At 45.0% G+C, this 22,912-nt stretch overlaps 1 protein-coding gene across 3 annotated transcripts in view; it reads right to left on the bottom strand.

Annotated features, from left to right (window-relative positions):
- Positions 1-2,213: 2,213 nt before the first annotated feature.
- The window catches only part of LOC119661512, a 289,496-nt gene continuing 268,797 nt past the window's right edge, over positions 2,214-22,912 (bottom strand). For all 3 annotated transcript variants that reach the window (XM_038070884.1, XM_038070885.1, XM_038070883.1), the window contains 2 exons: positions 17,599-19,203; positions 2,214-4,063 (listed from right to left, as the gene is read on the bottom strand). In XM_038070884.1, coding sequence (XP_037926812.1) covers positions 3,344-4,063; positions 17,599-19,197 — 2,319 coding nt within the window. In that variant the 5' untranslated portion in view covers positions 19,198-19,203 and the 3' untranslated portion in view covers positions 2,214-3,343. The remainder of the gene's footprint in view (positions 4,064-17,598; positions 19,204-22,912) is intronic.

The raw sequence follows: 22,912 nt of genomic DNA, 5'->3' as shown, positions 1-22,912 counted from the left end.
CAGCCCGAACGAGGTAGTAATAGCGGTTTTGGGATGTCCTCTTAGGCAACAGGAGTCTGGTAAAATGCTCTAAGCAGATCAATTTTCAAAAACACGACTTTTCCGGAGAAGCTTGTGACGACGTCCTGAATGTGAGGCACCGGGTGCTGATCTGGCTTAGTCGCGGCATTAAGCCTTCGGTAATCCCCACAGGGGTACCAACAGCATTGTTCCTTTTTTGGAACTAGGTGTAAAGGACTAGCCCATAGACTTTTAGAAGGACGGCAAAATCCTTTCTGCAGCAAATATTCAAATTCTACTTTCGCGGTTTTTAACTTCTCCGGATGGAATTTGCGAAGGCGCTTTGCAACAGGAGGACCGGTGGTAAGGATATGTTGGACGACGCCATGTTTCGGTTGCTCTCTCGGAATCGATGAATTAGTTATGGCGGAATACTACATAATACCGAAATGGATTAAGAAATCGACTCCCATAATGGGTTTCGATACGTCAACCACGCAGAAATCCCAGGAAAAGGATCGTCGTAACCCAAGGGATACTGTCAAGCATTTGTGTCCATACGTTCTAATGGATGAACTGTTGGCAGCGAACAATGTATATAAGCAGATGGCTTGGATTTGATAACGGACTTGGAGCACGGAATGACGGATACGCCACCTCCTGTGGCGATCAAAAAGTATAACCGGGTGGACGGATGTGCTACGAACAAACAGCCTTTTTTTGTCTTCGCTGCTGTTGACCGGGCCCAACAGGTTTCCTGCATTTACGCGCGCTAGCACCAAATTCACGGTGGTAATAGCAATAACCCTCTTTGCCGCTTCGACTGATGGACCGTGGACGGCGGCGTGAATGGTCGTTGTGGCGGGTATTGTTGTTTGGCTGCTGCTGCAGCAGACAGTGAATCCGTGTGCGCAGCTCTTCAATTTGTTGCGTCACGGAAGGTTTCATGCCTTTTGGTCTCCACGGACCCCTCGTTTAGAGCTTAGCACCTAACCTTTGAAAATGACAGGCGATGACGGCTTTACGGTTTCTTACCAGGGCAGAGACAAATCGTCAGACGCTGCCTCACCTCTGCCCTGGTATCAAGACGACCGAAGTGACTCGCACATGGTAAGTGCTCCTTTATATAATTCGCAGAACACGACATACCTACGAATTATATTGAGCGCAAATCCGCCTGTGGCGAGAGTCGCTAACACGCTGTACGCTCTGTGCCGTGCGCAGTAACTGTTCCCAGATGCGCGATGTCGATGGAGTCGAAACAACACTATGGCGGCCACGCAATGCGGTGAGCGTTGCACGTCAAAGGGTCACCCGTATGTGGAGAAAACATCGAGAGATATCGACGACCGGGAGACTGCTTGCCCACTCTCAAAAGCCGTCTATACTGGGGTTCCGAGCCCCTGCACCGTAAATTTATACATCTTCTCATAGCCATTTTTATCCACGGGTGGGGGTTTTTCTCCCACCTACCTGACCTGCGCATAAACATGCCCATGTACGCATACTTTCGAATGTGTAAAAGTACATATTCATACGCATCCGCTGAACGTGCCCTTATCCACACGAAGGGACGCACCTGATGGGAAATCTGGCAACTCGTCACAGGTCTGTCTTTCACACGCATTTTTCTTGGAGATGATTATAGCGATTGACACCAAATTTGGTGGAAAGGTGGGAACTGTGAACACTTAGGCATACAATGAGTTACATCCTTCTACTCCGAATTTAAAGTCCCCGTACATGCAAAAGGGGGGTGTACATTTTTTTTTCACCAAATATAGTCATGTGGGGTATCACATGAAAGTCCTCGGTTAGTACTTTCTGAAGCCGATTTAAGTTCCGATGGTTGTTGGAAAGGTGGAAAGTGCGGAGGATCGAAAGTCATTATCTCTTAAACGGGCCCATTCTCAGAAACTATCCAAAAAAATCTGAAGAAAATCACAAGGCAGCCGCTAAATAAATTGTCTCTTAATCTGAGAGTCCGGTGTTTTCATTTAAAATATATAGAACGCGGAAGTTCTTTCTTTGTTGTTCCTCCCATTCAGCCCCGTACATATTTCGCGCCCCATTACCCAAGCAGCCCTCGGCGTATGCTGTTCAACCTTGACTTGGGTCCTATTAGCACCTTGTCCAGTGCAGAGAGAGCGATCCTCGTTAATCCCACCAAGAGCTAAAAGGTTTCGAAGGATAATAGAAAAAAACAAAATATCTCTATTTACAAAGTGTTTTTATTAACAAATAAATAGTAAACTGTGTTCAACACAATATACATATAACATAAGGTACACATCCAAACAAATAACCGAGAACGGCGATAATGAGTACGAAAATATTCTGGTCTGCCCAGCGAATATTGCATAATGAATGTGATTATAAATAAATAACAAAGAATCATATTCCTAGTAGTCTCCCTCCCCCGAAGGAAGGTATTGTTCATGATCGGTTCGTCCTCTATCTCACACTACATTATCTACGCATTACTTCCACACTCACAGTGTATATTGTATATTAATGTAATAATAGCAAAGTCACTTCGCGAAGAAGAAACCAAAAAACAAAAGAAAAATGGTTTTAAATCCCTTCCAAGATCAATTTCTAATACAATATTACAAACTTCGGCATTTGGAACGCCATCAACAAGTCATATTAGTTTCCATTTGATTTCAATGCAAATTACAATGTAAATATCAGTTTGCGCACTCCACAAACAAGGGTTGCTTCTTCTTCGCCTGCTTCGTCCTTTTGTTGGTTCTCAACAATTACAAGATTTCAAGATTTCTTTTAAAATTAATTCTAAGCTTAATAAATAACACAAGTCTCAAGTTGCTTCTTTGTTCTACAAAGTATTCTAAGGGAGGGTCATGGAGAGGGGGAGTAGTTCTTGGTAGAGGGGACAGGAAGGACACAGCGGAAGAGGAGCAGGATGAGGTCCTGGGAGGCTTAAATAAGTGGGTACAGTGATGAGAGGCAATTTCAGTGAAACTTATGGAGGGTGTGGTTGGGTTAATGGTAAGGTCTTTGTTTTGGGTGCGTTTATGCAGAGAATACAAAGATCTTTACAAAATATTATGTAAATGAGTAAATAGATACAATAATAAGAAAAAGATATTAAAAAAAATACACAAAATATCAAAGGAAACGGTTAAAAAATATAAATCTACAAAATCAAGAGAATGAGTTGAAAATAAATGGAATACATCGAGTAAGATGAGAGTACCGCTAACATCTAAAGTAAAATCACATTATCAGATAAACATTTGAATTCCGACTGGAAAAGATACCGCATCGGACAACGTGAACAAGCCAATCTGCTGGGCACAAGGACTTGTTCGATTTGCGTTCACTTCGAGATGTGCTTCTTGATGAGCGCTTGCAGGAGACGGACCTTGGCCTTCTTCTGTTTGTACTGAAAATAGGTGTCATCCATGGTGCGGCGATCGGCCTTCAACATTTTCCGTCCACTCTGAACCTCGAACATGGCCTCGAACTCCTTAATCACTCGCTTGAGCTCCTTTTTCTCGTCACGCACCTTCTCCAATTGCTCCCACAGTTCATCGACGGACAGAGTGTGGATGTTTTCAGGCGCCCCGGATTGTGGGTTGGTCCCGCTGGTTTGCATTTCCGATGGGGAGTCAGCCCGGGATTGGTTCGAGCCCGAGTCACTGAGTGAATCCGAACTCAAGTTGCCCAAAGCCACCCCCGGAGGCAATTGTGGATGGTCCGGTGAACTTGCTGTGTCTGTGCTATCCACCGACGGTTGTTGCAACGGCTCGACGGTGAAAGCCATGGCTTCATGTTCTAAAATGGTTGGTAACTCGGGAATGCCGCTTACAGTGCCAGCTATCGACAAGCTCCGGGTAACGAGACGCTTGATGATTCGGTATCTGTCATAGAGAGAGCGCACCACGTCGCGTTCCTCACGAGTCGTCGGCCGGCCATAGAGAGATTCGAAGTAGAGCAAGCTGTGCTGCAGCGCTGTCTTCTCCAGGACGAGTTGCTCGGCGGTCAGGCTGTGGAGATTTTCCGACCAGTTGCCCTCCTTTCGCTTCTCGGTGAGCTTCTGCAAAAGAAATAAAACAAAAATACAGTTCAGGACCGACATTAGGTAAATTTGATTTTTTTCGCTGGTTCATTAACTTAATTTACCAAATTAAGGAAGAGCGGGAACAGGTGCTCGTTTAGGGAAACCACGTACAACTTATCGAACACGTGGGTGGCAAGTGTGATGGGAGTCACGCACGAACGGTATCAGATGCGTGCTGATGCGATATGTGACAAAGGAGGCCAAAATTAGATGGAATTATTATATTGTCCCCGCGGCAGCCACTTTACGGCCCACGTGGATGGAACTTTGCCTTTATCAGCAAAGACTACGCATTGATTAGGTGATGGGAAAATTGTGCCAAGACTAGAGGAAAATATCGACTTGGAAATAAGTGTAAGCACGAAAAGTCGAGCGACATACATAAGCCTCTTGATATGTTAACTTGGAATGGATTTCCGCCGAAGATATTTTTAGAAACAAAATTTCATCACACACGGTTTATATCGCTTTATATCATCAACATTCTTCGATTTTCTTCCTCTTGGTATTTTTGGAGGTAATTAAATCAAATTAATCCGTTACTGAATTAAAGATTATGTAATTTTGGAAAAAACAGAAATGAAAGAAAATGCTACGCCAATAGGACGGAAATAGATAGTTAATGCCGGTCAGGGGCCAGACTACAAAACACTGAAGAAAGGAATATTTGACTCGATATATGCGTATCTGTGAAATTACAGCCGAATTGGTTAAATATGGAGACGAACAACTACACCAAGTGGTTCATCAACTGATGCTCAAATAACCCGAGATGGGACAGCGAATCAATGCCTGACGAGTGGCAACGACACATTATCTGTTTCATACATAAAAAACGAGATATCACGCAGTGCAGCAATTATAGAGCTATCACGCTAGGGCGGATAGCCCCATACACCCAGAACATCATTGGCCCATACCAAAGAGGCTTCACTCCAGGCAAATCAGCAAAAGATCAGATTTTCTCTCTGCGGCAAGTGATGGAACAACTACTGGAATATGACGGACTTGGTGATATTAGTATCAAGGATGTTTCTGTCCATAATAAGCGACATCATGGAAGGAGCGTTGCGAAAGGTGTGCCTGTGGGCCGCAAGATACGGACTCAGCATAAGCCCAACCAAAACGCAACTGATGCTATTCACCACCAAGGCAAGGATACCTGAATTCCATCTACCACGGCTGAATGAACAAAGATTGGTTCTTTCCTCTAATGTAAAGTATCTGGGTGTAATCCTGGATCCTAAGCTAAATTGGAGGTTGAACATAGAACTGAGGGTTAAGAAGGCCTGTATAGCCTTCTATGCCTGTAAGAGAACCTTTGCAAAAAAATGGGGTCTCCGGCCGAGGATGGTTCTCTGGATGTACACCGCTGTAGTGGGTCCAATCCTAACATACGGCTCTATTGTATGGTGGCAGGCTTTGAAGAGAAAATAGGATTCATTGAACCGCGTGTGCAGGTGCTACGAGGGCTCTGCAGTCCTGCCGAGCAGATGCTCTCAATGTACTCCTGCATCTCCTCCCCCTAGACCTCCACATTAAATATGTTGCAGCGTGCAGTGCCGTCAGAATACGTGAGTCCGGATGCTGGACAGCGAAGTCCTACGGCCACAGCAACATCCTAGATGAATTACCTCGAGAAATATGGGCATCCCCCACGGACTATGTCACACGCAAGCTGAACTTCACGAGAAACTTTGCTGTGGACCTTCCAACCAGGGCAAAGTGGAAGGAAGACCGGCGGCGTGTTGCAAGACTATGACACGGTATTCTTTACGGACGGATCAAAGATGGCCTATGGAGTCGGCGCGGGGGTTTTCTCGAATACACACGGTGTATCCAAGTCGTATGGTCTGCCAGGTTTCGTCAGTGTATTCTAGGCGGAAGTACTGACGATATTGGAAGTCTGTCGATGGCTGAAGCGTGATTCGAGCTCCAAGCGTAACATAGCCATTCTGACCGACAGCCAAGCGGCCATCAAGGCCTTAAACTCAACGACGACATCTTCCCGGCTGGTGGGGCAGTGCAGAGACGCGCTCAACCATCTGGGTGGCACGCTCAAGGTCACTCTCCTCTGGTTTCCCGGGCATAGGAACATAGAGGGGAATGAGCGGGCTGACGGATTGGCCAGGCAAGGCTCTGCTCTTGGCAGTCCCTCGGCGAATACAGTCGGTGTTCCACTGGCGGCTGTCGGGAGCGGAGTCTACTCGCACTACCTAGCAGCCGCCTGAGATGGCGAAGGCTTACAAGCTGTGCCAAGTCAAGGAGAATTTGGCCCGCTTATAACATGGCCCGATCACGCGAGCTTCTGTGCCAGACGTGTGCAAATGCATTCAAGATTACGGCGGTCTGCACGGGGCACTGGCCCATAGGGGACCATGCCACCAGGCTCGGCATACCCTACAACTCGCATTGCCAAAGCTGCGGAGAAGGAAGGGAAACCCTCATGCACTTTCTCAACGATTGCCCAGCTCTGGCTAGAGTCAGGTTGCAGACACTGGGTAAACCATTCTTTGGGGACCTCAGAGAGATTTCTAGCTGCAGGGTGGGGTCATCGGGTTTGAAAATATAATCCGAAAGCTGTACCACAAATTAAGATATTCTAAATTTTTTTACCGGGTTAATACTTCAGCTATCTGGTCCTCAAAAGTTGATAAGGAACTCTTTGTTTGGGGATTAAGGGAGTCCTGAGTTCGCATCTATTGTACTTGATATGGGGGGCCTCTCTTTTTTTAGATAAACACACAAGTTTTCCAAAAAAGTTGACTGACGATTTCGTCCGGTCTATCATCAAGTAAATGCGGACTCAGGACTACCTGGATCCTCAAACAAAAAATTTAAAGCTCCCCTATATCAGCTGACGGATGTATTATGAAATGCCAGAATCCAAATCGTTCTACGAATCACTAGTAACTGGTGCAGGAAGGCAGGGCTTGGCATGAATCCAACCACGGCCGCTATAGTATCATTCACTAGGAAGCGCTAGCTTAATCACCGGAGAGCGATTAGATTACATGACATGGAGGTGAAACTAGAAACAAGGTCCAATGTTTGGAAATTGTACTAGACCAAAAACTACTGGTTGGAAACACATGTCGGATAGCTACAAGGGCTCTGATAACTTTCGGGTCCATAGTAGGAAAAAACGGGGATGGTCGCTGAAAATACTACGTTGGATATACACTGCAATAGTAAGGCCAATGATTACCTATGGGGCGGTAGTCTGGGCAGATAAAACTTCAAAGAGTGGCCTCCTGCATGTCAGTGAGGCAATAAAGACATGCCCAGCACATATGCAGGCAAGGTGGGTGATCTTCAGAATGTCTGGGAGTATCATTGAAGAAGGGGCTGCCTAAATCGAAAAAAGGTTCATGTTCTTTCTAGACGATATATCGAATTACTCATACCAAGCATACCAAGGATAGTATAAAAACGAGGTTTCATTTCGACAAGAATTTTGAGGTACACTGCGATCCCGTAGTTGTCAACTACGGCTTAAACCAATACTAACGGACACAACAAAGGGAGCGGTCGCGACGGTCACTGGTCCATGGAAAACCTACTTTGAACCAATGTACGGCACAGTAATAAACTCCAGGCGAAATTATACAAGTAGACAAATGTGCCTCCTCCAACCTACAAATGAACTAGAAGGATCAGGATATTGTTATTCTGAACGACAACCAAGCGGCCATCAAGGCACTCAGATCGCACCAGGAGAATTCCAAATTGATATGGGAATGTCAGACTGAACATGCTCCACTCGTTTAATACTGGATACTCTGGATTTCAGGCCATATTGGGTTAGAAGGCAATAAGCCAGTGGACGCAATGGGCAGGAAAGGAGCAGCCGTTACATCGACTAGAAACTTTCTGTTGAATCGGAAATTGGTTCATGGATACGATATTGAAAAATGAAGGGAAAAAAGGAACTATACTGGGTGATCCTACCAGCAATGAACAAGTCTATGGTGTTCATGAGGGGATACGAATCCAAGCGCTCGAAGAATTGTTTAAATCTCACCAAGAAGAACCTCCATACCTTAGCGGGAATACGCATTCGTCATTGCAAGCTATTATTATTAATTTAATATCCTTGATGATAACACTCAATTTTATGTGTATAATATGCCAGCAAACTAACAGTCATTGAATTAGTACCACTCTATAGTGGAAGAAGTACGACCCAGGGCCAACGAAACGGAAACCAAATAAGTGACTCAAAGGAGAAACCTATTCCCAGAAGATTATGGATGAATATAATCTCGATTAGGTAGACCAGTTCACCTACTTAGGCCCCCTAGTTTCTGAGGACAGCAACAAATATCACGAAATACAGCAACGAATCATGGCGCGGGACTCCCCCCCCCCTTTCTGGACTAGATCATTCTCACTCATAAGGATTAAGTGACCGACCCACGACTTATTGAGCCGAATTCTACCCACGGCCAGATGGACCTTGGTATCGTCATATAGGTTTCTGTTACCAGCAGCAAGGAATAACCTCCAGCTCGTCACCAATCGAGTTAGTCACTGAGCAGAAGATAGGAGCCCATTTTACGATGACTAAGCGTTAATGGGTTTTAATATAGCCCTTTTAAGCACATTTTTCAACACTTTATGACGAAAAGATGATTTCATCTAAAAATGCAATAAGTCGACAGCAGTTTAGGTTGCGTATTTGATCACCCCTTCTTGACTAACATAAATGCAGTCAGTATTGACTCCTTCAACTTCCTAGAAAATTATGAAATGCTACAAGTGCTGATCACTGATAAAAGCGGCCCGTTTCTTCTGGATACAGACACAGATCTAACCACAAAATAAATGAAGGCACTCTAGGAAAACCCAAATGGACTCTTGCGTGAACATGGCTTTATTTTCATCACTTCGACGAGCATTTTATCGCGGCAGAAGCTTACCACTAAGAATTGTAGACTTCATTTCCAACTTGAAAAAATAAGCTCAGATAAAACAGAAGAGAGACCATATTCGGCATGAAAAGTAATTTGATCAGCAACAAAGCTTTTGTGATAATATTTGTACGATTCATAAACTTTATGGCGACCTGTGATTACTCATGATGAAATGGCTAGGATCCTAGGATGACAATTGAAAGCAGGTGTCAGATATTGCCCTTCGCTTGGAGGGTAAAAATCACGCAACAGTAATAATGGATGACAGAATGGATTCAGCCATATACAATGCATAAGGTGAACTGTCAAACTTGACGGACCAAAGTCGAAAGCTGACAAACTCTCAGTAGATTGCATGTTTTGAGAAAAAAACAGATTGTAACAATGGCTTGAAAATAAAATAAACGACCCCATATTTTACATATTTTGACATTTTAACAAGTGGACACAATACAAAACTGAAAAAGTAGTCAACTGAGTCCATTCTATGGACATTACACGCGACACTGCAAAATATTCACTGTCAGGCAACTCGGCCGCGTCGCAACGCTCAACTGAATGTCGCGGCGCTCGAGTGTGCACTGCTGCCTACAAAATCATATAAGCATATTTATATGGACGTACCTTAAAAGGGGCAAAAATTGGTCGGAGAGGTCTGGGGACAGCATTTTTTGGAATGCCAATCTTGAAAAACGTAAGACAGTTACAGAGCAGAAAATTTTAGTCAAACAAGAAAGCAAGACTTATTTTGAGGCGCTGCACAAATTTTACTTTACGAAGGATGTAGAAAGGTTGGAGAAACGCGCCATTGCTCTTGAAAGCGACTATGTTGAACAATAAATAAAATAAATTCCGAATAAATGATTTGTGAATCCCAGTCCGCGCAAGATTTTTTTAAGGATTGCGGGGTCCTAAATCCACATCCACTTGATGTCGGACCGGACCAAATGGGGAGCAACTGACTCCCTCTTTTTTAGGTCAACGGACCCCTCGTTTAGGGCTTAGCGCCCAAACTTTAAAAAATATTAAAATGTGTTGTGTTCTGTGAATTATATAAAGCAGCACTTAACATCAGTGAGCCGCTTCAGTTATGTTGCTCCCAGAGCAAAGGTGAAGCAACGTCTGATAATTCGCCTAATATTTTTGAAAGTTTGGGCACTAAGCCCTAAACGAGGGGTCCGTGGACCAAAAAAAGAGGGAGTCAGTTGCTCCCCATTTATTCTGGTCCGACATCAAGTGGATGTGGATTTAGGACCCCGCAATCCTTTAAAAAAAACTCTGGAAAATTGGTTTCACTATCAGTTAACGAACAAGTTCAAACCTATTGTTGGAAGATATAACTTTTTTATTGGCTTCCTTGTTGATTATGTTGGTGAGGGTCATAATTTTTCAGTTGTTTTCTTAGGGCAATCTTGACGGAGTGCGGTGTAGTCATTGCTATTGCAGGAAATGCACAGGGTCGCATTGCAATTCAGGTTACAAACTGCAGTGGAGTCACATTGCAGACACTGTTGAGGGGATTTGCACCATTTCTTGGTATGCCCTAATCTGGCAGTTTTCTACATTGCTCTATCATAGTATTATTCAACTTTTCCGACATAAAAACCTAATTTAATTTATGAAACGATGGTTGCCTTCTGAATGGATTTCCGGGTTTAACCTCGAAATTCTCTCAGCTCGAAGTATCAGAAGGCCAATCTCAATCTTTTCGATGGGTTCCGGACCACTTAAATCAAGAGGGATTTTGGCGGTGATATTCAGGGGAATGAAGGTTTCAAGTTCTGCGCCAAGAATGAAATTGTTTGCTTCATGAGCGTTTCTCTTGATTTCGGTTATCTTCTGTGTATTCTTCCCCACGTACTCGAGGAGGGCGATCAGACCCGAGTCTGCAAGGGACTCATCTGAAGTAGCTCTGCCACGAAGCCTCACCGGAGGTTATCTGGTACCATTGGAACTAGGATGGCCCTCTGAGAGCATATGCTCCAGGAGAATTCCTGGTGGTACAACTCGGGTGCCGTACTCCTTAGTTGCGGCAGAGGTGTTAGATAGGCCTCGCATCCACTGGTATGAATGCTGAGCCTGCACTCAGTATAAACCATGACCGATGTGCTTGCATGGCAGCGCCCTGATTGTGGTCCCAAAATCAATCCGTGTCCGAAGAGGACCGTGGGATTATGCCTTCACGGCAGGTACTCACGTTAAACCCCAAGGACTTTCATCCCCTGTGTATTATTCAGTTTCAGTTTCCGGAAGATGTCCAAAGATCATCCAAAAAATCGCCGCTTTTGTTTTGCACAATGACTACGTATCCCGAGTACGAGGGTGCAGCGTTGTAGAAGGGAACTAGTTTTGGGAGGAAGATGCTGAGAACGTTGTTCACTTCCGGCATACCTCCATTTGCAGTTAGCTATAATCGGAAAAAAACGAGGAAGGTCCTGCCTGAGATGGAGCGATCGCATAAGTCAGGACGCCAGACAACTTTTAGGGATATCGAATTGGTGGACCTCGGCGCAAAACCGGGGTGTTTGGAGTTCTTTGCTATGGCAAGCCTAGACCAAATACTGGCTGTTGGGCCGTTGATGATCAATAATTGGAGAAGTTGCTCCCTATCTTCCTCTTTGGGGAGGTTGAAGAGACCCATGTGATCGAAGCTATTTCCATCCAAAGAGTAGGGATGTTTGGGCATTGCCTTTTTGAGGACAGGAGCGTGTCCCTGTTACACCGGGTACTTTTTATATTCCGTACCAAGAGGGATAATTTACTTGGCTTGAAAATTGTCTATAAAAGTGCAGCGTTGTAGAAGGGTAATAGTTTTGGGAGGAAGATGCTGAGGTGAGAACGTTGTTTACTTCTGGTACACCTCCATTTGCTGTTTGCCATAATTGGAAGAAGACGAGGGAGATCCTACCTGAGATGGAGCGATCGCGTAGGTCAGGACGCCAGACAGCTTTTAGGGATATTGAATTGGTGGAGCTCGGCGCAAAACCGGGGTGTCTAGAGCTCCTTATTAAGGCATGCCTAGACCGAATATCGGTTTTTACGTCGTTAATAATGAATAATTGGAGAAATTACTTCTTATCTTCCTCTTTGCGAAGGTTGAAAGGGCTCACGTGATCAAACCGATTTGCATTCAAAGAGCAGGTATATTCAGACATTGCCTTTTTGAGAACAGGGGGATGTCCCTGTTACCCCGGGTATTTTTTTATATTCCGTACCAAAAGGGATAATTTACTTGCTATATTGTTTATAAAAGTCCACGTCGGTTTTTCTAAAGATGACTGTTTGTGTCTCTCACTTCACTTCACCTCATTCTCCGCTTGAATCCTCGCGATGATGTCTTTCCTCCTCGGAGGACCGATTTTGAATGTTTGGTCACTCAAATGCCATCACGTGCGCTGATTTCATCGTCATTCAGGGGTTATTGTCTTAGAAAGGGAGGTTTCGTGACTCCCAAGAGAGAGTTGGGAGATAGTAGTGATATCACCGGTAATGTGGGGTAGGGTGAACAAAAATTTCAGATGTGAAACTCGCGGAGAAGTGCCCTCATTTTGGTTTCATTTAATTCCAGAACCCAGGCCAGTTGATTTGTCGTCCAATCTATAGTATGAATTTTCTGTGCCTATAGCCCCCCCCTCAAAACTGTTTCCCTTTGATGGATTAGTTGTAGGATCGTAAAACCACAAAATTACACTTCCAGGGGCCTTCTATGGGTTACGGCAGTTTTATCCAGGCTTGACGAGAGGGGGTGAAGAGGGGCGATTCCCTCCGGGCCCCGACTTTTCTAAGGAGCCAGCACCATTTCCAGCTCAGACCTGTACAATTTTCTTTCTACAACCCTAGTTTTATCTATAATAATTGGAATCTACACATAATTCTAAAAATAAATATAAGTTTGAAACCTGCAACCTTGGCGAGACAGACGTCTGAAATTCGAAAATAGAAGTCACCCCATTAAAACACATAAAACGCCATAAAAGCTCAATCTCAATTCCCTTCTCGGTACCAAAGAGTCACCCGACATGTGCGTCACGTGTGAAAAATGACAAGTTGTATACCAAACTTATGACATTCATTACTCGAAAAACAAAAATTAATTCTTTCCCATTTACATTTTCAATTTATTTTTAAAGTGCTTGGAGCAAAAAAAATCTTGGCACCAAAACAACAACATCTGCCAAACAACAAATTTCAAAATACGTAAAACACTTGAAAATTTGCGTTAATATTCCTCCAATTCCCTAATAATAACCCACATCCCAGGCGTGGCTTCTAAATGACATCATTTATGAGAAATAAATCAAATTAAAAGTTCAAATGTGGCCAATAAAGTTCAACCATTACCACGAATTCGCCAGAAATCTTGCGAATCGAACGCCTGAATGCCAGCCAAGCTAAGTGCATCCTAGAAAAGTCATGTTTCAGCGGTTGCATCGCGAACTGCATCTCACTTACTGACTCACATCAAAACAAAATGAAATTGTTGCAACAGGGAAATATCGCCTAACACTTTTACTTATTCAAATAATGACCAACCCACCCCCATGTCGGCTCCCTCGTCTGGCCCCAAAAAACCCCCAAAACCGTTGACTAGGAAGCATATCTCAGTCACGGTTTATTATATGCAGTTTGTGTGGCGAAAAATCAGTAAATGACATCGGAAAATTCTTGGACGCTTTCCAATAACGAAAAATCTCCTGAAAAGTTTCAAATGTTTGACATAAAGGAAAAAGTAATTTTGAGAAATTGCCAGCGGAAAAACGAGAGACGACCGGGAGTCAAAGCAGAATTAGCTGGGCCGGAAAATGGGTACAATGTGGCTTAGGCTGGGAATTATTATTTTATTTACAAAATGACAGCCATCAAGGAGACGAATAAATAGGAAATTTTGAACCTGCATCGTCTGGAAATTGTCACACCGCATATTTTCATTAAGGATATTTTTTTGTTGAAAAGTCGAAAGAAACCTCCACTAGGAGTTAGGATGTGGGCTGGGATGGGGAGCATGCGGGAGGGGTTTGGGAAAGGAAGCTAGGAGTGGTGGTGAGGATGGCTGGGCTTTGAAAACTGGGATGAGGAGTAGATGCCGTTTTAAAAGATTACTCTACCGCCGGGGTCGAAGAGGATGTTTCGGGACTGGAGAGATAGGAGGATTTGAGGGAACAGATGAGTTCGTAGAAGATGCATGCATGGCCTGGGAGACAAGTGGATTTGGATGGGATAGGCATTTGTCGAGGAATTTGAGGGCGTGACAGACTAGGACGGCGTCAATGGAGAGAGGATCTGACTGGAGATGTATTTGGAGCGCTCTTCCTTCTTGTAAATTTTGGAACAGTGGCGTAGGATTCTGCGCTCTTTGAGGGGGAAGTGTCGGACCAAAAGATGAAGCCGAAAATGAGGAGGAGACGGATAAGCTGTTTGTAGTAAAACAGCTTGACTTTCTGAGTTGTTGGGCTCCTGTATTTTAGTATTGGGCAGAGGGATTTGAAGGCACCAGTTGCACGGCTTAGTGCCTTCGTGATATGTATGTTAGGAGATGGGATAGACGGGAATTCATTGTCACCCCAAGGTAGGTGACTTCCTTAACGGTTAGGATTGTATCATTGTGGATCTTCATGGATAAGGTTGATATGTCGCTCCTCATTTTCGCTGTCATCTTAGCGGTACCTCAGAATACGATGGTCTCGCACTTTTGCGGGTTTAGGGATAGTTTCCAGCGGATGAAATACCGGTAGAACTCGTCCAAATAGGAATTCAGGCGCGCTTCACCGGCTGGGATATTTCTGGTGGAGGTGTAGATGCTGAGGTTATCCGCGTATTGGAGGATTCGGATTGGATTTGGGTGTGGAGTTGGTTTGGGAAGATCTGTGATGAACAGGGAGAAGAGGGTAACGGAGAGGACTGATCCCTGAGGGATGCCATCCGGACTCGAATATGGGGAAGAGAGGTGTTCACAGAGTTGGACTTGGGATTTCCGCCCATCAAGAAAGCTAAGAATTAGCTTGCAGAGGTGCGGATGGAACTGGAGGACTTCGGAAAGCTTGTATGCGAGTCCGTTTTGCAGCTTTCTTTATGTCGAGGAGACAAGCTATGATCGGTGCGCTCCGGTTGAGGCCGAGGAGGACGTTCGATTTGAGCACGAGTAGTGCATGCTCAACCGAGTGTTTGGGTCGGTTGGCGAATTGGAATTGTGGGAGTGAATAGTTGGAGTCACAATGCTCGTCGATAATGACTTTGGTGATCCGCTCGAATATCTTGACGGAGGATGACAGGATTGAGATAGGCCTGTAGCTATCGGGATTTAGAAGATTTTGGTTCTTTTTTGGGATAGGAACAATTCGAGCACTCTTCCACTTTGTTGAGAAGTGGGCGTTGATAAGGCAGTGGTTGATGATGGAGGACATAATGAGAGCAATGCTAGGGGCGCATTTCTTGCGGACGATGGAGAGGTTTTTGTTTTTGAAGTGAGGACGTTCATTTTTTCTGTGGTTGGGATATTTTTGGGTACGATCGTGCTTTGTTGGACTGATTTGCCTAAACGCGGGCAGGTTTTCCTGAGTTCCCTGTATGTACCAGGGTTCAGTTCGGTGTTGGAGAGGCGGTTGCGGAGATATTGGGTGTATAGGGTGAGGATTCGCTCGCGGATGGACTTGTCCAGTTCGCGGATTTCGGCGAGGAGGTCAGAGGATTGCGGAGAGTATCTATTTCTAAATAATCTCTGCCTGAGGATCTTTTTATAGCGGATATTGGTTAGGATGCCGTTGGGCAGGATGATTAGGTTGCGGTAGTTCAAGGGACGGGATGGGATCAGTTCATCGCATACTTGCCGAATTGCTTCGGTGTATTGACGGACTGTTAGGTCAATGGAGTCATTGGGAACTGTACAGTTGGATGGGAGTAGGAGAGATTGAAGTTTGGTTTTGAGGGCCAGGTTGATGTGTTTCCAGTCTGCGCTGGAAGTCGGGAACTGAAGGTGGGGTGGACCGAACGACTCTGTCCGGGAGTTTTATGTGAAGGATTATGGCGTCATGGTCGCTGATGCCGAGGACCGTTTCGAGGAAGGGGAAGGGGTTTGGGTTAGGATTAACAATCAGTTTACTGCTAATCACGAAGTGGTCTAGATAGGAATGGTAGTGCGATCTGTTGTAAGTTGGAAGGGCCGGGCTGAAATGGACTAGGTTGATGGTAGGGTTTGAGGTTGTGAGGAAAAGGTGGAGCTGATCCCCGTTCAGGTTCGACCTTGCATCGAACCAGGACAGGTGTCTGGCATTGAGATCTCCAGCGATAATCAAAGACCATTGTTTGCCGGGAGAGCGGTGTTGGGACGCGCAGAGGGACTTGATACGGAGAAAGTCGTGGATGTCGAGGGATTGGTTGGGACAGTAAACAGAGCCGACGAAGACCGAGGTTGATTGGGATTCGAAGGAGGTTAGGCTGGTTTCGATAGATTTGAAGGTGTTAGGAGATGGGTGGATTTGCGTGACTTGGAATTTGTCGGAGATGAGGACGGTCGTTTCGCCACTTATGCTGCGGCCTTAAGAATTGGTCTGAGGTCGATCAATCCGGAAGAGGTTGAAGTTGGGAAAGGAAGGATTGTATCTATAGTTCCACCTTATTTCACATAGGAGAACTATATCGGGTTTGTGCTCGCCAAGGAAAAGCTCAACTCATGCCTGCGGGCTCGGCCGATGATGGAGTTAATGTTCAACTCGATTATTCTAACGTCCATTAATGGATGCCAAGATACCGACCATTGAGTTGATCATTTGCAGGAATTCTTGCGATTTCCTGGCAAACTCAAGGAAGTCTGGATTTGAGATGATGGTGGGTTGGTTCACGTGGTTAGGTGCACGGGAGGAGCTTCCCGACGGACGGGTAAAGGCTGGGTTTCTGATAGGACGACCAGCGAGACGGGAGGTAGTTGTGGGGAGAGGGTGGGTGGGAGGCGTACGTTTTTGTGCGTTCCTCCTTACCAGCACCTGGACGAACCGTGGGCACTTTCTGTAGTTGGCGGGGTGGTCGTTTACCCCGCAGTTAACGCACTTCGGTGCCTCCTCGACTGTTTTGACGCATTCGCCAGGGCCGTGTAGCCGGTCGCACTTAACGCACCTGTAAGCGAGGTGGCAGTTGGTTGCCGCGCGTCCGATGCGCTGGCAATTTTGCACTGCAGCACTTTGTTTTTGATTTGTTCGAAACGAACAATCATGTGCTGAATGGCTCGCGCAGTTGCTCTTCGCATCAAAAGTGACCAACCACAAGTCGAAGTTAATGTTGTTGGTCTTTGCCCAGGTTGTGGCAAAGGGCTTTGCGGTCAGGGTGCTTGAGACTCCCTGAGCTTTCAATTCTTCGACGATGTCCTGAGGGGAGAACGTCGTATCAAGGGTTTCCCCCCAGGGCTCAGAATGGAGACTTTAACGAGATAAAATTGATAGTAAGATTTCCGGAGGGGACGTAATTTTCATCCCAGGTCCGATTCTCTCTCTACAGCCCCCTCAACCTGAAGCACCTTCGCAGAGAGGAACACCTGCCTGTCTTCGTAATTTGATCAACCAAGGAATGAGGAGAGTCAGCGACATAAATAAAAATGATAAAACTTACCACTTCAATTTCCTTCAACGTCTCCTTCATTTTGGCAACTTTCTTCTCGGCATCCATTCCTCCGCTAATTTTCACTCCCATCGCCATCATTGGATCCAATTTCAGATCATGTTTCTCCTTTCTCAGCTTACTTATCTCAGCCAGAACGTTCTTTATCTGTTTATCATTAAATTTATCCACCTGTGATGGCCTGTATCCATAGTTTCTTTCGAAAGTCTCTTCCAATTGAGTGACACGTTTCTTAAGTGCCGTCAGTCTTTTGTTTACCCATTTAAGGCGCTCTTCGGGCGATTGAAAATGTCCTGCTGTCGCCATGTTTGGCATTACGGCGCACGTCTTATAGTTCTCCGTTTTCGCGAATGAACGATATGAAGAACTCTTCGATGCTTCGTTTGCAATCACGGCAGATGGTATGGCAGCAAGTTTGGATCCACCGTCGGTGCCGTACTCTTCGAATGGGGCAAAGCGACGACACAGGACTGGAGTTTGATCCTCTTGAACTGATGAATCCCATGGCAGTGCTTCGGCTATGGTTTCAATTTTATATGAGGCTGCTGTTTGTGAGGTTGGCGGTGGTGTTGGGGGCGGTAGGCCCGGTGAAGGTGGGAGAGCGATTTGTTGTTGCGAGATTAGTTGAGGCATTGAGATAACCGGACATATGCCCAGATCCATATAATCGTTTTTCATGTGGAAATCAATGAGGTTATTGTCATTGTAGTCGTGGATCTTTTCGCCATCAGTTGCTTCTTCCTTGCGTCCTCGCTCCTCCATTTTGAACTTGCTAACGAAGCCCCGTCGTTCATGCTTCATCGCTGAGATATCATACTTGTAGGCATTCTCATCCCGATCGCGGCACTTGGATATATACTTGGATCTTTTATAGTTGCCCGACTTGCGTCCCGGGGGAGCCCGGGACTTACAGAAACGCTCCGAGGAGCGCCTCTTCTCATGCTCGCACTCGCTATCATCGTTTTCCTTGTACTTCCCGCTACCGGTACGATGATCTCTGTTCGGCGAAACCCGGTGCGAACGTGCCGGACTGGTGTCTAACCGGCTGGGTTTCGTCACATTGTTATTCTGTTGCTGTTGATTCTTGTAAAAATGGAACTGCCCATTCTGCTCTTGGTGCTTGGCATTGTTCTCATTCTCATGTATGGTCTTCAGGATATTCTCATCCCGATTATTCTCATGTAGCGGTTTCTTTTGGAAATCCTCATGTGAAGCGACCCGTCTGATCACTTCATCATGATGATCATTGTCAGGATTCGGTAGTAATTCCTCACTATTTGAACGTACCAATTTACGATCTTGTGTTGTTGACGATGTACTGTCCAATCTTTCCTTGCGCTTTCTTGACTTCTGCCATTCTAATGGGTCAATGATTTCGGGTAGGTATGTGGAGTTAAACGGTTCGGAAGTTTTTAGATTCGATATCGATGTATTGTTGTCACAATTTGGATCAACAATTGGTATAAGGGTACACTGATGATGGCTGAGATCATGTGATGGAGTTGATGCTGTTGATGATGATGAAGATGATGATGATCCGGTTAGACGACTCAAGTCGTCTTCATTCAGGCCATTTGTAGGGTGGCGCATGCCGCACTGTAAATTGAAATAGAAAAGATATAAGTACGGCATAAAGATATTTTGTTAAAAGAAAACATGGTGAATAATGTCTTATCATAGAATTGTCTTTTAGCCTTAAATGTAGAAATGGCCGAGATGGTCATACGATTTTGACGTCATGACTCGGATGGAATCCTACGATCTGGATCCTTGTGATTGTCTAAAGGAGATGGACAATATAGTACCATAAGACCACTAAAGGGCTGAGTGCTGGAACTAGTGTTCCTCCTCTAAAGAAGATTTTGAATTTAGAGGCCTTAATAAGAACCACTTAGACTATGAAAGCATACCAGTTGGTCACTGCTACTGGTACACTGACGGGTCTCTTACAGCAAAGAGAATGGAGGTAGGGGTCATTAGTCCAATGAAACTAACTGAAATACACGCTATAGATAGATGTGCCTACTTCAACTACCAAAAAGACCAAAGCGGGGAAAGGGGCAGAATATTGCGATCCTACCCGACAGCTAGGCGAATATCACGGCACTCAGGTCCAACCATAAACCTAGAACTCTAAACTGACATGGAAATACCTTAATAAATTGAATACGCTTGGCTAATGTAATAAGGTCTGGATACGCCGGTTTCAGGGCTTATGGCCCCTGGGTTGGCAGGCAATGAGGCGACAGATGAACTAGTTAGAACGAGAGCAGGAATTCCGCAAAATAAACCAGGATCCTTCAGTGAAATCGAGAAGAAGCTTATGATTACGGCAATAAGGAAGAAAAAGGAGAGATTGGTGGAACTACACTTGGAGAACCTAAAGGCCAGTTCATGGGAAATGATTAGCCCAAGCACTCGTGGAATGGTTTAAATCTCACCAAACTACAGACTCATGAAGCTAGAGGAGAGCGATGAAACCCCCGTACTTAATTTGGCACAATCTGCGGCACTTGTGCAAAATAGGATAGTGCGTGCCAGACACAAAGCAGCTAGAACCAGGAAACACCCTAAAATTCAAGAAATGTTTTCTAACAGTTTCGTTTGTCAGGGCAGAGGCGAGCTCACCAGACCATACCTCACTTCTGGTCCGCGGAGCAAATACTCATTCATTCGACCAAAAAACGGTCCCTGCACTAAAACGAAACGAAACGAAAATTAGTGCAACGAGTAGATGGCAGACTCAGGACTACCGGATCCCTTAAGAGAAATGAAGGTATTGGTCCTAAAATTCCTGGATTCCTGGATACAAGACCTCACCAACCGGCCAGAGCAATCGGAAAATTCGAGCATTGAATGTTCCATTCTAAAAAGTTAAAAAAATTGGCCATTAAGATCGACCTGGGCTCACATGATTGAAATTACACCGCGCTTCTTTGCTACCCACTTTCTCAAGGAGGGTCGGACTTCACACATTATTGTATCAAAATCCACTTGTTGTAAACCGATATATTAGAGCTTGCAGCGGGATGAGCCTCTTAATGACTTGGGACGATTGCGGGATAGTCAAAATCGAAATCTAAACGAACATGAACGTACGACCTGGTCAGGAACTCCAGTTGAGAAACTTTTGTCTCTCTATCTGTCAGACCAAAAGGTTCACCCATTTGAAACCAAAAGAATGTTGAGCCCTGAATCTAACCGATGTGTCGGCCCATGTTGGGCGCCACTTGTAATAACTTGGTGGAAGTAGACGATGCCGAAAAGGATCCACCACCGGGACACTTACTTGGAGCTGCATTAATTGCGGGAAGACCTTCAAACTAGCAGCTTTGTTGAGGTTTTTGCAATAGCTTTGCCCTCTAGTTTACTTCCACAAGTTTAAATTAGGGGGGGGGGGAACTCAGGTCCAAGCACTCAGGCCTTTGTTTGGCCCATTTTATTTTCCAAGGAGATCGCTCTTTCAACCTCTGTCTACAACGTTCGCAGGCTTTCACGAATGAGAGAGAGAACACTCTCCAGAGACAGAGAATGCGCAGATTCTTCGTAGAAGAAAACCTTACCAAGGTACCTTCGCCTGAGGTCTGAGACGGCTGGGCAGGCTCCTCACATTGATAGCATGTAGCCGAGACGGCCGACGCAATTTTTTCCATGTGGTATTTTGGGCTGCAGTGTCCGGCTAAGAGCTCTACTAGAGTTTTCATGACTCAATTCTTAAGGAACAACAAAAATGTCGATCTAGCGGCACTGGGTTTCTCCATCAAAGCGAAGGTGGGAACCAGAACAGGCTATATTCCCCAAGTTCATTTATTTGCTAACAAAGAAACGTTGAGCCCTAAGTCTAACAAATTTGTGACCCCACGTTGGGCACTATTTATAATGACTTAATGGAAGTGGTCGTTGCTAAAAGGACCTATCTCCCCATTCCCAAACCTGACTGGCAAAGGGGCGAGCAAGCACGTCTCGGCGGGAGAATTCAGTGAAGCTACATTAATTCCGGGCGGACCTTCACGGTGAATTTCGTTACCTTTTTTAGTGTTTTGGAATAGATCTGCCCTCTTAGTGCACTTGGACCTACTCGGATAGTCTTTTAACCATTGTCCAATTTCCTTAAGTCAATGCAGTCTTACACTCTATATATCAATAGTTATCACGTTAAAGCTTCATACATTTCAGGGAAAGGCATAAAATGAAGATCAGAATAAGTGACTTAATAGCACGTGTGAAGTCGAACACCACGCCCACCGGGATCTTCGTACTGTATTGGGTGTCTGTATAGGCGGACCTGGGAGAACCCATATAGGGGATATTTGGATTCAAATACCCATTTTGCAGAGCAACCCGTGCAAATCACAGAAAACAACATCCGATCTAACATTACATGGCAATCGTGCTATACAAGACAGAATAATATGGTGACATTGCTGTATCATGGCGGCAATGATATATTATTAGACCCAGTCAGATGCACCCGTTTCCGACCAATATGATACTTGTCGATGGGAGGCAATTACCCACCAAAGTGGAAAGCGGGTTGAATAGGCCCGACAAATATATAGATAACAACAATCGACACGATGAAACTCTGACAAAAAGCGAGTCTAGAGGCGCTTCAATTAACTTAACTTAAAGAAGTCCCTTCCAAACTCAGTAATTGTCGTCTTTCTAGAGTACATGGGAACAGAGGTCCGCAAAAGACCACTAAACAAATCTGTAGGATAATGAGGCAATAAATAATGAAGAACTTCGCCGGCGTACGTTGATCAGAAAGCAAAAATCGCAGTGGATAAGTCACAGAAAAACACATTGGCAAAGGGCGGATTACGCCATACAATGCGACCTACTATCCCAAGGTGGCTGACAAGTGGATTGCCCTAGAGCTACGTGACGCAAAACAGTGCAACAACAATGCAAGCTTCTTGAAAAATCGTGAAGGGAGTGAACAACATGAGCAGGTCCTGGCATCGACGGTGTGTAAGTCTGGTTAACGTAGGAGTTATAGCTCAAGATCAAAACCTGCTTAAGGTTTCATTATTCCAAAAAAAACTGGCGATAAAGGCTTACGACGATCCTACCTTTATGAGCCCTGCATTTGATGAAACTTGAAAGGTGGCCCTGTTTGTGCGGTTATATCTTTTCTCTGTTTTCGTATACATGGGCATGTCCCTTTCATAATAGTTTTCTTAGAGTTCAAGGTTGAAACAAATTGCCAACCCCATCCTTCTTAAGAACCAAAAGCTCGACGATCAGAGGCAATCAGGTGTTTTCTAAAGTCTCCAAATGAATCTTATTCTGACACCGAGGG

Source organism: Hermetia illucens, chromosome 1 (assembly GCF_905115235.1).
Source record: "Hermetia illucens chromosome 1, iHerIll2.2.curated.20191125, whole genome shotgun sequence".
In the NCBI taxonomy this organism is placed as follows: Eukaryota; Metazoa; Arthropoda; class Insecta; order Diptera; family Stratiomyidae; genus Hermetia; species Hermetia illucens.
Note: the sequence above shows the minus strand (reverse complement) of the source record. Positions and strands in the feature narration are given on the sequence as shown.